The following is a 16282-nucleotide window of genomic DNA, read 5'->3' on the forward strand; positions in this document are numbered from 1 at the left end:
CAATTTTCCAGTATGTCTTACACAAATAATTTAGCATGACCAATAGAAACACACGAGATGTCTCCTGCAAGTAAGCCTCGGAGGAAGCCTAGGAGGCGCACGCTGCAGGCGTGTTAGACAAGGCCTCGCTTAGTGCTGCTGAAGTCGAGACCAACACGCATGTTGCCAAGTTCATCATTCTGTCCCATTCATCCACTTTCTCTGCTTGATTCAATTCGACTGATGCTCTCTCGTGGCGATTGGCGCAGCTCATGATGGAAACATTGGAGGACACCACTGAGGGCCTTTGGTCTTTCTCAGACCACAGCGACCGGCACCGTCAAAACGTCGAAGCCACGCATCCAGAGACGTGTCAATGGATATTCGGCAGCCCGACCTACGGTGAATGGGAACAGGACGAAGGCAGGGCTCTTTTTATTACCGGTCCTCCGGGCATAGGAAAGTCAATCCTAGCGTCTGCAGTCATCGAAGAGCTCCGTGGGCTGAGATCAGTCGCGTACTTCTTTTGCGACCGGTTCCCCGCTGCGACAGCTGATTCCTTTTACAAATGCATCCTAGCACAGCTTGCGGGGGATATTGGCGCCAGTACAGACGTTCTGTCCCAACTACACCCTTTGGCCAAAGAGGCTGGTGAGAGTGTTCTTGACGAGGGCCAAAGGCGATTTGCCTTAGATCTAGTGAGACGCAAAAATGACTACCAGAAAAGTCCCTGTTTGATCATTGATGGGATACATGAGTTGAGAGACGATAGGTTGCTACATCTAATCTCGGCGGTTCGAATGCTGCAAGACGAATACGACTTCAACATCTTGATAACTTCAAGATGCGTGTTTCCGCAGCTGGAGGTCCTCGATTCCGCCGGCACCGTGGAGATAACCAGTAAAGACACTGATGATGACTTGACACGATACATCAAGCATCGTCTTGAAGACAATGAAGAGCTGTGGCACAGATCGGCAGAATTTGTGCCCTCTATCATAGAGGGTGCAGAGGGAATGTTAGTATACCCGAAGTTACAAAGACAAGACAGCTAAAGGATTCGCAGATTCTTGTTCGCAACACAGATCGTGGACTGCGTGCTAGAAACATCCAATACCTCAGACGCCAGAAGCCCCGGCGCGTGGAAGACTTTGGGCAGCAACCTCAACACCCTCTTTGACAGGCTTCTAGACAGCATCTTGAGTGGACCGGATGCCAGCACTGTTTCGTGCGCATTCAACTGGCTGGTCTACACAGAAAGGCCACTCTCCATGCGAGAGCTTCAACATGCGTTGGCCGCCAATGCTACAAGACATCTCTGGAACACGAAAGAGCCTCTCCACCAGGCCGTCGAGCCTCTGTATCACACCGTCAATCCCAAGACGATCTTATCGGCTCTGAGAGGACTTGTACAGGTCGACAAAGGCACGGGAGTCGTTCGCTTCTTTCACTCGGCGGCGGGAGAGTACTTTCGACAGCACGCTGAGCGATTACCGAACGCGCAAGAGATGATCACCGAGGCTTGCGTCAGAATACTGGCATTTGCATGCCTTCCATGTGAGTAAGATTTCATTCTCATAGTAAGATATTTGCCGTTCAGCTACCGTAACATGAACGACGACGACGACGATGACGACAGCGACATTCATGACTGCGGAGAATACCACGAGGGGCAAAGCTGTCTCTGGCTCGCAGACCCCACAAGCAATTGTTCTATCCAGGAATCGTACTAACCTCTTTTTCTCCAGCTCCGAGCGAGGCCAACTGGGTTATCGAAGACTCTACGAATGAACCCAAAAGACCATCCTCAAAGTCATCCCACGACGAAGCGGAGTCAACCGAGCCGACCTCCGAGAAGACGCCATCCCGCAGCCCCTGGCTCCCTCGCATGATGGACAAGTTGTACCACCCATCTCAGTCCTACGCTCACTCCTACCAGCCGCAGCACAACCGGTTCCAAGTCAAGTTACAGATGCCGGCCAACCAGGGTTTCTTCAGATCGGACAAGGAATACGAGGAGAAGCTGCATCTGCAGCCGCTTCTCCAATATGCCGCGTGCAACTGGGGCTACCACGCTCGGTCTTGCGCAATGGACGACAACATCATGGACCTCTTGCAAGACAGGGTCAGGCTTGATGGTATTTGCCAGACGCTCACATATGAACACAGCGGCTACAACCCAAAGTTCCCCAGAGACGTGACTGGACTTCACCTGGCAGCGTATTTCGGACTCAAGGACGCAGCGATGCGTCTTTTAGATCTCGGAGTCCCTGCGAGCTCGAGAGATAGCTATGGCGAGACACCTCTGTGGTGGGCTGCAAAGCATTACCAGGAAGAAGTCGCGCGGCTGCTCAGTGAAAAGGACAAGGTCACCCTCCACCTCCTCATCCGCGCGAAGCAGACTTCTCTGGTTGAGTTCCTGCTCGATGTCGGGTACAACGTCAACACGACCGACATCGAGAAGTGGACGCCTCTGCACGCTGCGACCAAAGAAAAGGATGTCGAGATGGCAGAGCGGCTAATCCAAGCCGGGGCTGATGTCAACGCCACGGATGTCAACGGGACGAGGCCGCTCGGTCTGGCCATGGAGATGCGCAACTTTGAGCTCATACACATGCTGGTGGCCAACCAGGCCGACACCAAAGACCTTGACCTGGCGAAGATCCGAGCCGTGTTTATGCTCCAGGCCAGCGACTCTCTTGAGATATACGAGGACAAGCATCAAGGCACGAAGATTATGAGACAGATTCCGAGGGAGTTCTCGTGGACGTCGGATATGCAAAATGACACTGGACGCTACTCCATGTAAGTGAACGGTGCAAATGAGCAAACTGAGACTGGCCCCTGAAGCTCACTGGCATCACAGGAACCTCTCAAAGTTGACAAAGAAAATACCTGGTCTTGAGGAGCTGGGGCTTACTCACCTATTGGACTTCAAGAGAGAGCAATCAGCGCCGTTTGTGCTCCGAGTGGAACAGCTCACTGACACCACACAGGAAGGAAGCGTATGGATCTATTATCTGGAGATCGCGTTGCCATCGGCAGGCCGCGATCATGGGACCCATATTTGCTGGAATGTGACGTCCCACACCGACAAGAATGGGCTGCAGTCCTGGAGAACGACGGCACACCTGAGCAACCTGCAGAGACTCTGGCTCCCTGAGAAGGGCATCGAGCTTTTTCAGAGTCTAGTCTCTGAGGTTCAGAAGCGATGGAGCTCCATTGTCAGGAACACCATCAACAACATCAACGGCCAGGTATGCACTCAAACCTTCTGGGGATATTCGATTTCGGGCTAACAAGGAGAAAGCGACGCGGTGAGGTTTTGGAGGCAAACGGCAGCGATCCGAACCTCTTGGGCACGTTGCTGAAAGACGCATTGAGACCCGTCCACTATCGACGCCGGTTGCAGACTACCGTTACCGAGGCGCAGAAGTTTGCGACTGATTACTGCAACCGCCATGACGAGGTTGCCGACCTTGACGGGCTTCTGAAGCAGATTGAAGCATTCTCTGATGATGTTGGTAACTACATCAGTCAACTAGATCAAATTACAAGGGATCTCATCCAAATGGTAAGCATACACCCTGGATCTACACGCGCCATACTTACACTCATTCAGGAGTTCAACCTGGTTTCCATCAATGAGGCCCGACAGTCTGTGAAAATGGCGGCGAGCTTGAAGAGATTGAGTTGGATTACGGTAAGTAAGCCGCGATGCACATAGAGGCTGCGAATGCTTACGACACGGATAGTTCATCTTTCTACCTCTCACATTCATAGCAGTAAGCGGTATTTCATTCAGTTATCCCGTGACAGCTGCTAACCAGACCACTCTACAGACATCCTTTGGGATGAACATTGATATCCTTTCTGATGATCCCCCCTGGTATTGGTATCTTCCATTTGCCGGAGTCACCATACTTCTCACTTCGGCGGTGTGGCTTCTCTTCAAGTACAGCAGGGTAAGCATTCATATGTACTGTTTTCTTCCGTGCCTTACTAATATATGTAAATCCAGTTGGAAGATATGATCGAGAGGTCGATGGGTAGAGTACTGTCACGGAAACAAGCTGATAGCGATGGACGGCCAATGTTTCATTTTTGAAAATTGGATCACACTCAGGGCTCATGTTCAGTATCTTGAGAGAAAGGGGTATCCATGATTATAATTGCAATAGCAGAGTTGCGATATTCGCATGTTGTACAGGCAAATGTGCCACTAGTCTTACACTCTCAACATTCCCGGCTCAATCAGACGTGGTAGATGAGCGGTCGTACAAAGCTTTGAACGCTGAGTCCCTCTCAAGCAGCTCTTTCGGTCTGCCATACTCGACCAGCTCACCGGCATCAACGACTGCAACTCGGTCAAAGTCCACAATGGATTCCAGCTTATGTGCGATGGCGATGATGGTCCAATCCCGGAACCAGGATCGCAAGACCTCATCAATGACGCGACTTGATTGGTCGTTCAAACTGCATGAAGACGTAAGTGACTTGTCAAACCTGAAAGTAGATAGCAACATTACCTGCTCGTGATCTCATCGAGAATCAGCACCCTGCCCTTCCGCAGCATGGCTCTTGCAAAGACCAAAAGCTGCGCCTCACCCTGCGAGAAGAACTTGTCGTCAATCAACGCATCGAGACCGCCTCGTTCCTCGACCTTGCTCCAGAGCTGCACCTTCTCGAGGGCCTCGACGACATCGGAGTCTGGCAAGGTCTCGGTCGGGTCGACGTTGAGCCGCACGCTACCGTCGAAGATGTACGACTCCTGCGGAACGGCGACGAGATGGGAGCGCACGTATTCGTGGGGGAGGGTGGACAGGTCGATGCCGTCGATGGTGATGGAGCCGCTGTCTAGATCGAGCATGCGGAGTAGTGACAGTACTAGAGAACTCTTGCCGCTGGTCATCTTGTTAGATACATGATGAAAAGAAGAACGACGAGATCGATTGCTCACCTGCCAGTTCGTCCACAAATGGCGACTTTCCGTCCAGGTGCAACAGACATGGAGATGCCTTTGAGAACGGTGCCCCCTGACCTGGAGATGAAGTCAGTGTTAAATCCACATCGCTGCAACGAGAGGGACTTACAGATACGACGCTGTAACATCGCGGAGCTCGACTGCCCCGCGACTAGGCCACTCTCCCTCCGGCTCACAGAGCTCATCTGGGGCGCCCTCGGGCTTCGTGTTGGCAGCAAAGTTCCTCACCCTAGCCACCGCGCCCAGCGACACCTCGAGCATAACCCAAGACGTGATGAGCGCCTTGATCACGCCGCTGAAGGAGAGGACGTTGTTCAACGCAATACCGATGAACGCAGGCCCGATCTGCTCTCGAAGGGTCGTCACGAGAACGATCAGGATCAAAGCGATGACTGTGATAGTCATGTCCACAGCGAAAGTCAGCCACCTCTGAAGACAGCTGAGGAGGTAGCTGGGCCGCTGTGAGTCGTCCAGGCGGTGCATGTTGGTCGCCTCGAAAGCGTCTTCCCATTTGAAGGCTCTAATGGTGGCGAGACCTTCCAGCGTTTCGATGAGCTGCGTGTAGAGGGGCGCCTTGTGCTCAATGTCGAGGAGGCGCATCTGGCGGGAGGTGCGCAGGTAGAAGTGCTGGAGGGCGTAGAAGGCGGGGATGAGGAAGGGGAGGATGACGGCCATGTAGCGTGAGGATACGGACATCATGACGAAGCGGGCGATGCCGAAGACCACGCCGATGGCGACGCCGAGAGCGGCGGCGGGGAGCTCCATGTCGATGAGCTGGAGGTCTTGGCTGAATCGGTTGACGGTGACGCCGCTGTCGACGGAGCTGTGGAACGACATTGGAGCGCTGGATCTTGTTAGTTTTACTGTGCCAGATGTAGGGGATGACATACCGTGATGTAGTGTCTAGAAGAACGCTGTGGAAGTAGACGCCGGAGTGGTTTATGATGACGATAAAGAGGAACCTGTCGCGGGAGATTAGCAGGAGCAGAAGTCACGGCAAAGAGGTGTCCGTACCACATGCTAATGAAGAACGATACGATCGATCCGACCCCGAGAGCTGCGTAAACGCCTACCCACTTGCCGAGATCTTGGTTTGGTCTCTGCTCGTTTGCCTCAGTCCACCATTTGAGCCAGATGTCTGCAGGGCTGTGAGTTAGTGACGGGAGGACGGTGGAGACCGGGTGGCCGAGCCTTACCGGGGAAGGAGTCGAAGAATGCGAACACGACCATGAAGCCGGCAAACATTGACAGGCTGAACCATCCTGCCGCTTTGGCGTAGAAGCTGTACATGGCCCAGTCGCCGAGTTGCCGGGTTGCATCCGCCTGTTCCTCCAGCGCGTTGATGACCGCCTCAGGGGGCTTTTCATTCCCCAGACCAGATGCGTCGACGGCGGCATCCTTTGGGGAGTTCAACACAGTTTCTGGTTGTGCCAGGCTGGAAAGTTGGCTCGACGTCCATGTGAGTTCTGCGGCTTTGATTTGGCCGTCTTCGTTGAGGAGTACCACATCGTCGGCAAAAGGGATGCGACGGGCTTTACATTTCATGTTAGCTACAGCTTCCATGACGCAAGGAACAGAGACGGTGACTGACAATCTGATGAAACCAGGACCACGGTCGTGTCATTGTTGCGTAGCAAGCCGTTGCTACCAAGCAGGTTGCCGAACACAATTTCCTCCGTGCCAGAGTCAAGACCGCTGAAGACATCATCAAGCAGAAGCAACTCTTGACGTGCATACAAAGCTCTGGCAATAGCCTGTGATGGTTTAGCAGTGTGCTTCCGCTGATAAGAGGGCAGGAAAGAGCGTACCAGGCGATGTTTCTGACCGCCACTCATAGAGATACCCTTCGTCCCAGCTACTGTTCTGTCGCCGTTTGGCCAGCTCGCGATGTCCTGTTCGAGGGCACACGCAGCAATCACTCTCTTGTACCAGGCATCTTCAAAGACTCCGTGGCCGATAACAATATCACGAACCGTAGCGTTTGGAATCCAGGCTGACTGACCACAGTAGGTAGCCCCTGAGAAGTTGGTACGGATGGTACCCCTGAAAGACGATAGTTCCCCTAGAAGAGCTTTGAGTAGCGTCGACTTGCCGCAGCCAACTGGTCCCAGAACCAATGTGAAAGCCCGGCGTCTGATATTCCAGGAATCAATGTCAATGACAGGCTTGGCATCGCCAGACCAGGAGAAAGTCCCCTTGACGGAGACGACGATGTTCTCCGGGAGACTTTCGCTGCATGCCTCAGATTTACATACCTCTGAGAGCTCAACGTCCTGAGTCGGGGTGGGAAGTCTCATCGAGGTTTCTGATGTCACGAATGGGTTTGTCACGAACGGGTTTGAGGGTCTCTTCTCGCTTATCGTGGCCACTCTGGCGTCGGCCCTCTCGTTTCCGTTCAGGAAGTCCTGGATGCGCTGGAAAGAAGTGACCGCGGTCGCCGTGATGGGCAGGGCCATGATGATGCCCGCCAGAGGCTTGTTCACCAGTGTCAAGATGGAAATTGCCGTGAAAGCCTTCGAGATTGTCAAGACGTCGTCCGATCCGGAGGCCATGCCCGCAAACGTGCCGAGCGTGAGGATCGGAGACCATATCGGGGTGCAAATCACTTTCCTGCGTGTAAGCTGCCGCAAGCAGTGCGCGAGCAGATGAGTGTGGACTTACTCAACATCATGGAGACGCCAAGGAGAACTCTGTACCTCTTGGACACTACCAACTCGGTTCTGCGGAGGCTCTGTATGACGGAGAATGCGACGTCGTTGAGCCCGGATACTTTGAGCCACTTGATGCTGCCGAGGGTCTTGGAGGTCGTCGTCACCCGGTCCTGCGAAGCCTTGATCCATTGCGCGGATGCTTTGCCAGTGGGAACTGCCAAGAATCCCATCAAGATTATGGTGGCTTCAAGCCGGTTAGCTGCTAGATCCGTAGAAGAACAGCAATGAAACTACTATACCAAACACGAGAGCGACGGGCATGGCACACGCGGCGCCAAGCTGCCTGTAGATCAAGTAGATGCCGATGCCGATCTCCACGAGACCACCCCATATCTCGTGCAGCTGGTTGACGCCCTGGCTGATCTGCTCGCTGTCGGTCCCGACCAACGTCAGCGCACCCGCAGGGCTGACGTTGGGCGAGGTCAAATCCAGACGTAGCGCCTTCTGATAGATGAGGGCGGTGGTGCTGCCCCTCAGCATGGCGGCCGTACGATGCGTCCGCCACTCATACTGGCCCGTCGAAACCTGCAGCGCACCGTGTTAGTTGCTTACAACAGAAACAGAACGCCATCGAGAGATCCGAATTTGGACATCCGGTTCTAGAACTCTCGTCTGAAGAAACTCACTGCAATACCGGTGTAGACGAGGACGTAAGCGCCTATCAAGCCAAAACCGCGATTGCTGTACTCCCGGGTCTGGGGCAGGCCGGCGAGCTCGATGGCCTGCTGGATGAGCAGCGGCTGTGCGTAGTTGAAGCCGATCTGGCAGAGTTTCGGAATGACGGCCGCGGACATGGGTCCCGCGAACACGCGGAGCCAGGTGCTGAACAGAGCGCCGGGCCTGGTTTTGTCGGGGACTTTTTCATGTTGGCAGATAGATTAGCCCGCGGGAAGATATTTATCTCCCTCTCGGCCCTACGAGGTTGTGGGAGTGGGAGAATTAATTTACCTTGGTCCCACGCGTCCGCGAGTTTCTTGTAGAGCGGCTCGGAAGCCAGCTTCGGGTCGAGGGGGTACAGGTCTTCCAGCTTGAGGATGTTTCTGTATCCATTGATGAAGAGTGACGTCAGCCAGAAAAAGACGGAGCGGTTGAAAGTGCCGCTGGTGACTTCCTTGGAATATCCTTTGTGCTGCGGGACCAGGATGCGGCGCTTCTCGGTCGACTCAAGCAGGATCATGACGGCCCTCAGGGCCAGCGTGCAGGTGAAGATGGCCGGGATGGTCTGGTTCGGGCCAAGCATCCACAGGGTGCGAGCACGGGCGGTGTCCAGCAAGACGGACAGGAAGAGGTACGTCGAGAGGACGAAGGACGGCCTCACGGACCGGTCGTGTTCGAGCCATGATAGCAAGCCGACTCCCAGCGAGGCGAGCAGACCTAGAACAGCGGCCGGAATCGTTGCTCGGGTGTGGGTGATGGTAGCAGACGAAGTGGTGGCCCAGAGAACGAGCAGAGCAAGGTTGAGGGCTACCAAACAGACGGATGCACACTTATTTTGCACGTTCTTGGTCAGCTAGAACACCCAAGAGGAATTGACAGGAAAGTCAATTTTGTTTGTAGTGGCAGGACGAACAGCTTTGAGAGCACGCTGGGTGCTGGCAACGACCTTGACATCGGACGCGGCGAGGCGCAGGGCGCAGGCGGGAAGGACCAGCAGCAGCAGACAATGCAGGGGAACCGCGAGAACGGCATCCTCGAACAGCAGCGTAAAGTCGAAGCCGCCCCGGCACTCGTCTCCGGCCCACGGGCCGAGAGAGTCATCGACGCCGGCAGGACAAGCCGGTTGCGGGCCCCACATGAGCGAGCGACGGACGCTAACAACGGGACAGCGGCTTCACCTCGTGTTTCAAGAGACTGAAAAGGGGAGGGGGAGCGAGATTTACTTCAGGAGCGGTGCCCGTAGCAGATCTCTTTTTTCTTCAAACAAAACAACGACCGAATGTAACGTTTTGCTACTTTGTTTACTTGAGGTCTCTTCGTCGCGAGTAATTTGGGGTCCGTTGGGAGAAGAGAAGGGGAGTATCACAACTGCTTCATTGAGGGATGGAATTTCAGGTCTCCCTCGGGTTAAAAAGGGAAAACGGCTCAAACAAAAGATCTTTTTTTTGAGTCAGAATATGTTGGAACAACATGGCAGGTAGGTAGGCAGGCTATCATGCAGCCGCCGTATTTTGCGAATTGCAATCACTGCAATCACCGTATTCATGATGCATCAGCCTTTGGCAGAGCTCGCCATGTTCCGTAGTGTTCCGTCGTTGTGACAGCGCCGCTGCTCCGATGGTGTCGGGTGCCTTTCCAGGATCAGGATAATGGACGTCTCGGTAGGCGGCACAGCGCAGGCTGCACAGCCACCCTGCCAATTGCCTAAAGCGGTAGCGGTCTCATCTTTTGCCTGATGGACCAGATGACACTCTCCGTCTGTCTACCTGCATACACAACGGTGCAAAGCGCGAGAGCGTCGGGTAAGGAAAGGGACGCAGAGGGTGGATGCCTAGAACACCCTGAGAAAGAAGACAGCGTTGCGCGGGAAAGTACAGCATCAGACGAGTCGACATCGGTACTTCGACTTCGGCCGTCCTGTTGCGGGGTGAAGTGCAGTGCAGGCTGGGTGACGATGACAGTGACGATGATGGACCGGCGGGCGCATCAACTGTCTGAGAACCGTCCGAGTCTTGGGAGGTTCATCTTGATGAGATGACTTTTTGGGATGACCGAGGCTGGTCTCATGTAAGTGCGGGTGGCGTGTGCAAAACCGCAAGGCGAACATGTCGGACAGCCAGCAGCACGCTGGAAAGATTGGCACAGCACCTTAGGCATAGTCGCTGGGCTTCGGTTCCGGTTTGGCATTTTACCGTCCTCATCAGTCGTCTGAAGTCGTGAAGGTGGGTGGGTGGCCGTCTTTTGCTAAATACAGACTCACACGATTCAACCCCAGACAAGCGTTTGCGGAGGATAGAGTCATTTGGAACGGGTGTCTGGTCAGTACTGCTGGCGTTGCCGGCGAACGCCAGCACCTACACGTGGGAACGACGTGAATAAGAAGGGAAGACCCGACCTATTCTGAAGTAGAGGACTCGTCAGCTCACACGTGACCTTCGTGATGCACTGAGGCCACGGCGAGCTGAGCATCACGGCGATGACGGTCAGAGGAATCAGATAGACGGCCGCCACGTGAAGTTGATAGACACGCCAAGACGGGATCCGTTGGGGCATTCCCTTCTTCTCGGGTCAGCCAGCACAGCCTGAAAGATGGGCCTTTTCACTGCAAAAAAGAGGAGATGCTACACAGCAGCGAACCACCCTGAGCACCGACACGTCTCTTCTCTCAGTCTCTCCGTCTCTCTCTCTTGGGGGATGCACCCGGGGGAACCTGTGGCAAAGAGTGGAAAGAGTGGGAAGAGTGGACGCGGTGGATGACCCTCGACTTCATGCTCTCCTGCGTCTTGGGTGCTGTCTGATTTTCTGGCTCGCCGATCATCGCTGATGTGCTCCCGCCTCCTGATTCTCCATGATTTCCCAAACAGGATCGCAGCACATCCGTTCATCCCCCCCTCGCTAAGAAACTTGGCTTTTTTGTCATTCCCAAGCGCCCCAGTGATCCCCAGAATGTTGCTCGAGGATTTGTGGGATCGCATGCCAGGAAGAGAGAAGGGGAAGGTGCTGGCGGCGCTCGCCTCGGGCGCCGAGGAAAATCTCGACGAGGGACTCGAACCCAAGCATCTGGAAACCAAGCCTCTCTTTTCGGAGGCTGAGACTCGACAAGACCACAAATGAGGCCAGAAGCATCGCCGTCGCCGGGGGCTGTTTTCTTGGCTCTTCCATTCTTAGCCTTTTTCTGTGATTCTCTTATTCAGACCGCACCCATTCTCAGCCTCTTGCGAGCCTTGGCCGTGTTGCGCGACCACCTCGACCCCCAACCTTGGTTCATTTCTTCGAGACAGCGGCCCTTGGCATTTCGATGCACGAGTTGAAACACCGTGCTTTCTTCGTTCTCTCTCTCTGTCTGTCTCTTTCACAACCTGCCAGGTTTCGCCAGGCTCGACTGGTTTCTGTCCAGGTCAGGCCCAGTGACAGGGGGAAGGGGAGGGGGGCCCATATTGCAGCGTCGCCTTTTGTTCTAGCCCTCGGCATTTAATGTAGGAAAAGGGGAATAGGGAACGGACGGGATGGGACGGAATGGCGCAGCAACCGCGGCATTGCAAACAAGCATCTCGCTAGGGCGTTCGATGTCCGGATTTTTCTTGATTGCGCCAGGCGAGCAAGCAATGTTGCAGCAAAAAGGAGATGACTTGCTACGTTGATCAAGGAAGAAGGACCCCGGCAGAGGACGTCAAAGCCAAGCTTCACCGTATCAGCGCATCGTACAGTAGTGCGGCTCCGAAGACAAGCTCGTGGGGGAGCGTCTTACTTGACACACGCTATCCTACCGCGAACGGCCATCGAAGCCGGTCTACCCAGCTACCCAGTCTGTCTCTTCCTCTCAATGTGGCTGTGTTGCATTCGTAGACGGCAGAGGTAGACCAGCAGGCCGCGGAATCCAGAATGTTCGCCAAAAGAGCAAAGAACATGCCGCTTTCTTTCGCTTCTGCAACCATCTAGGGGCTTGATCTCCGTCGCGAGAGATCCCCCTGCTTGTCAAGAAACAGCCCAGGGTGCACCGTTGTAATTGTGAAATTTAGACTTTTTCGCTTCGTCCATGCCCATCCTGCAGACATCATCCATGGCCCAATAGCCCACTCTGGCGAGAAGCGGATTGATTATTGGATCGTTGGATGAAGAGAGAGAGCGTGTGTGAGTGAGATTGGCGGTTGCAAGAGACAGAAATGGCGTTCGCGACAGCAGCCAAGCGCTCGTGTTGGGCGTGTTTCATCCCAGGTTTGACAACCTGTCCTCCGATCAAACCGCCCAACCCCCAAACCCTTCCCTTCCCAGCAAGTCCCATATCACGCCCACCCCCGGTGGCTTGTCCCAGGGCCCCAAGCAATCGCATCATGGTAACGAGTCCCTACTATAGACAGGGCTGGAAGGGTTGCCGACCAATTTGGGCCAGGGTGCATGGTTCTAAGTGCTTGTTGCCGCACTTGGGCAGCCACCGAACACCACTACGGTCTCTACCGTTTCCACCTCCATGTTGTACTGGACCACTCGAACCCCCCCGTTTGCTGCTAACCGTGCCAGAAAGAGTACGTCCTCCGCAAATACAGAGAATGGCTGAAGAGACTGAGAGAGAGAAACCCGCTACGGCGGGGCCGTTCTGAATCACCAGCCGTCTGATCAACCGTCGCCCTTCCATGGACCATGGTGGCTCTCTCACCGTGAACCCGGCACCATCAACCGCAGACGCACGGTAGCGATGCCCATCATCAATCGGCTACTTTGTCCAGCTTTTGCTCGTTGCGTCGTATTTTTGGGATATTGCCTCGTCTCCGCTTTCCCCGGCTCACGTCTCCTCCGGGGTGCTGGCGCGACATGGCGCCGTCGTGATGCTTGGCACACGCACATCCCATTCGCTCGCCAACGTCCTTTCCCTCAAACGTCCCTCTCCCCGTCCGTCTCTGCTCTGGGCCTTCCATCTCGTTGTCCAGACTCCCCTGGCTCCACCACCCCATGGCCCCCAGCAGACAGGCAGGCGGGAAGGAAGGGGAGTGACATGGAGGAGGAGAACGGAGAGGGAGGAGCATAGGCCAGGCCCATCGTCTCTCTTGCACTGCCCTCCCGATGGAGCAGGATCACAAGTCTGTGACATGGCTTGACATGGTGACATTGGGCCTAGATAGTGTTCACCTCATTTGTTTGACAAGACGTCTCAATTCCTTGGCACTGTGACCTCATGGTTGTAGCCAGGGCTCGCCGTCTATTCCGAAGGGGGATCCAGGCACCAGATCCGACTGGGAGATTCGCAGGCAAGCTTATACTCTATATCTATCCCCATCCCGATCCGTTTTCCTTCCTGCCTCTTCTTCTCGGCACTCTTCAGTCCATCAACAACTTTACAATTCTGGTTCAGGTCCTTCTCTTTGGCTGGTCCAGTTTCTTTTTTCCCTTCATCTCATTTCATTCTCTTTGGTTCTGTGAACCATCTTTTTTGTAGATTTACCAAAAAACCGTTTCCTTCTCCCTCCCGCCTTTTCCCACACAAAACAATCCTTCAAAATGAAGAGCTCTTTCATCCTCTCCCTCGCGGCCATTGCCGCCCAGGTCATCGCCCTCCCCACCCAGACCGAGGAGCGTTCCGTGACCCTTCCCGTCCGCGACGTGGAGTTCGCCGCCAACATCGACGTCCGCCCCAAGCTTCGCCGTGGCCAGAGAGCCGCCGTCACCGACATCGAGGGGCGTGACGTCGCCGAGGACGACGAGACTGGTAAGCATACCGAACAGTCAAGGTGATCGAAATCTGGGACAGCCCCGACTAACACCTGATATCAGAGGACGACCTCCCCGCCGCCCTCTTCGCCAGGAAGAAGGACAACGCCGCCGCTGCTGGAGGAGCCACCGGAGCCGCCGCAGGCAACGGAACCGCGGGCGCCGGAGGCAAGAAGAAGGGCAAGAAGGCCAAGGCCGCGAAGGCCCAGGGCGCCAACGCCAAGGCCACCGGAAAGAAGGGCAAGAACGCCGCCGCTGGAGGTGCCGCGAACAACGGAACCGCCACCGCCGGTGGTAAGAAGAAGGGCAAGAACGCCGCCGCTGCCGGAGCCGATGGAGCCGCCAACGCCAAGGCCAAGGGCAAGAACAACGCCGCTGCCGGAGGTGCCGCCGCCAACAACGGAACCGCCAACGCCGGAGGCAAGAAGGGTGGCAAAAAGGGCAAGAACGCCGCCGCCGGAGGTGCCGCCGATGGAGCCACTGGAAAGAAGAACGCTGCCGGTGGCAACAACATTCTCAGCAGCCTTCTCGGTGATGTAAGTAACCCTTGTAACGAGATTGCCTCACTTGATGACGACGAGTGCTAACTGTCTTGCTACAGCTCACTGGTAACAACAACGCCGCTGCCGGTGGTGCTGGCCAGAACGACCCCCTCGCTCTCCTCAACGGCCTTCTCGGACGTGACGAGCACTCTGCTGACGTTGAGGAGCGCCAAGTCGAGGACGACGGTGCCGACCTCGAGGACCGCCACGTCGAGGCCCGTCAAGCCGCGGACGACGCTGAAGACGAGGAGTAAAAGGGAGCATATGATGCTTCCCGGGGGGCCTCTTAGGTGCCAAAGTCCAAGGACGGGGACGCGGCCGAGCCGGAGACATCTGGGCATCGGCCGCCGACGGCCAGAGGAAAAGGCAGCTACGCTGGTAGAGCTGTTGCCCAAAAGCGTTGTTCATGTGTGTGTGTGTTCTAGGAAACCGAAACACTTTTTTTCTTTTGTGGTGCGCGCAAATAGCCTAGCTAATTCTCAGAATGTGAGATGGACAGCGGCTGTTTTTCTCCTGTCGTTGCCGAGAACAGAGGAAATGTCATGGGTTTGAGACGGTGATTTTTCCTTTGGATAAGGCTTATGCGGGGGATGTCGCTCATGGACGGGATTCTACTTCAAAAAGGCGTCATGTTCATTTCTGGGTTACAACTTTGTAAATGGATGGGTGGATGGCCTTGGAGGGGGGAGTTTTAGGAAATTGAGTGAGGCGTGCAATGCAGTTTCAAGGGCCGGACCGTCTTGTTTTAGTGATGATAGATATGATACCAGAAAAACGGAAATCAGACAATAAGTTTTTCATACATAGGATGAGTTGCATCGTGTGAGCGCGTGCTGTTGGTGGTTGGCTTCTATTTCGGGGATTGTGACGGAGATGGAGTCTGAGTACTGTGTCAAAGTCGATGAGGGAGGTCATGAGTGAGTGACTTGGTGAGTGAGTGAGAGAGTGGTGAAAGCAGGAAGAGACAGGGGCATTCGTTAAGAATTAGGGACCAGGATGCAGCTCCGGGGTCGGCTCGCAGTCATCCAGCACGTGAGGCCAGTGATTGGCAGGCGATAAGGCACAGATTAGCGCCAGAACTCAATCAATTGCACCCCTGCGAAAGCTGGTCTTTGCTCCGGCCATCTCCTGCCATCTCCTCCGCACCTCCACCGCGACAGCAACATCTTCCCACCACTCCCGGCCAACAAGAGCAACTCACCACGCGTCCACTCGACCTTGGGTTCCTAGCCAGGGAATTGGCCCGGCGTGTCGTTGAATTGGCGACTCATTGCCTGTCTTCTCATAGGCCGGGTCCAGCAGCTACTCGGATCTCAGATGGAGTCGCCGGGCAGCAGTTGTATATTGCCCTGCCACCCTCAAAAGCAAATGCTTCTCTTCGCCTTGGACGTTATTTCCTTTCCCCCACACCCTTCTTCTTAGACTTAATATTTCCCCACTGGAGCTAGACACCAGCTAGGCGACTCTCCCGCGCTCGCAGCGACCCTTCACCTTCCCGATCGAGCAACGCCCTTGCTCCTGAACGGCTGAGAGAATGCCGCGAAAACGTGCCAGGCACCGCCAGCTCTAAGAGGCCAATTGATACGCCCCCTGCCATGATAGACAATGCCTGTGATGCTCCCGTCCAGTCAGAGTGTCTCTCGAGACCAGCAATATCGGAGCTGGCCGTTGAGTCGTCATCGATAATCCACAGAGCACCAAAGAAT

At 55.0% G+C, this 16282-nt stretch overlaps 2 protein-coding genes and 1 pseudogene across 3 annotated transcripts; 2 read left to right on the plus strand and 1 right to left on the minus strand.

Annotated features, from left to right (window-relative positions):
* Positions 1-254: 254 nt before the first annotated feature.
* GCG54_00002688 (uncharacterized protein) lies at positions 255-4087 on the plus strand (the record flags this gene model as incomplete). Its single annotated transcript, XM_045402773.1, has 8 exons — positions 255-997; positions 1046-1536; positions 1728-2784; positions 2846-3236; positions 3290-3553; positions 3602-3682; positions 3822-3944; positions 4001-4087. The coding sequence occupies 8 exons, from the start codon at positions 255-257 to the stop codon at positions 4085-4087; spliced, it is 3237 nt and encodes a 1078-aa protein (XP_045269391.1).
* A 142-nt stretch (positions 4088-4229) lies between these two features.
* On the minus strand, positions 4230-9469 carry GCG54_00002689 (annotated as a pseudogene). The gene is made up of 13 exons: positions 8623-9469; positions 8301-8530; positions 7914-8199; positions 7625-7858; positions 6772-7568; positions 6555-6717; positions 6160-6495; positions 5978-6101; positions 5854-5925; positions 5073-5807; positions 4940-5020; positions 4509-4883; positions 4230-4455 (listed from the first exon to the last, which is right to left on the minus strand). Coding segments are annotated over exons 1-13 (4506 nt in total).
* A 4355-nt stretch (positions 9470-13824) lies between these two features.
* Positions 13825-14830, plus strand: GCG54_00002690 (uncharacterized protein; the record flags this gene model as incomplete). Its single annotated transcript, XM_045402774.1, has 3 exons — positions 13825-14032; positions 14098-14570; positions 14636-14830. The coding sequence occupies 3 exons, from the start codon at positions 13825-13827 to the stop codon at positions 14828-14830; spliced, it is 876 nt and encodes a 291-aa protein (XP_045269392.1).
* Between the last annotated feature and the right edge of the window lie 1452 nt (positions 14831-16282).

The sequence above is a fragment of the Colletotrichum gloeosporioides genome (assembly GCF_011800055.1).
Source record: "Colletotrichum gloeosporioides strain Lc1 chromosome Unknown consensus_13, whole genome shotgun sequence".
Taxonomy (NCBI): Eukaryota; Fungi; Ascomycota; class Sordariomycetes; order Glomerellales; family Glomerellaceae; genus Colletotrichum; species Colletotrichum gloeosporioides.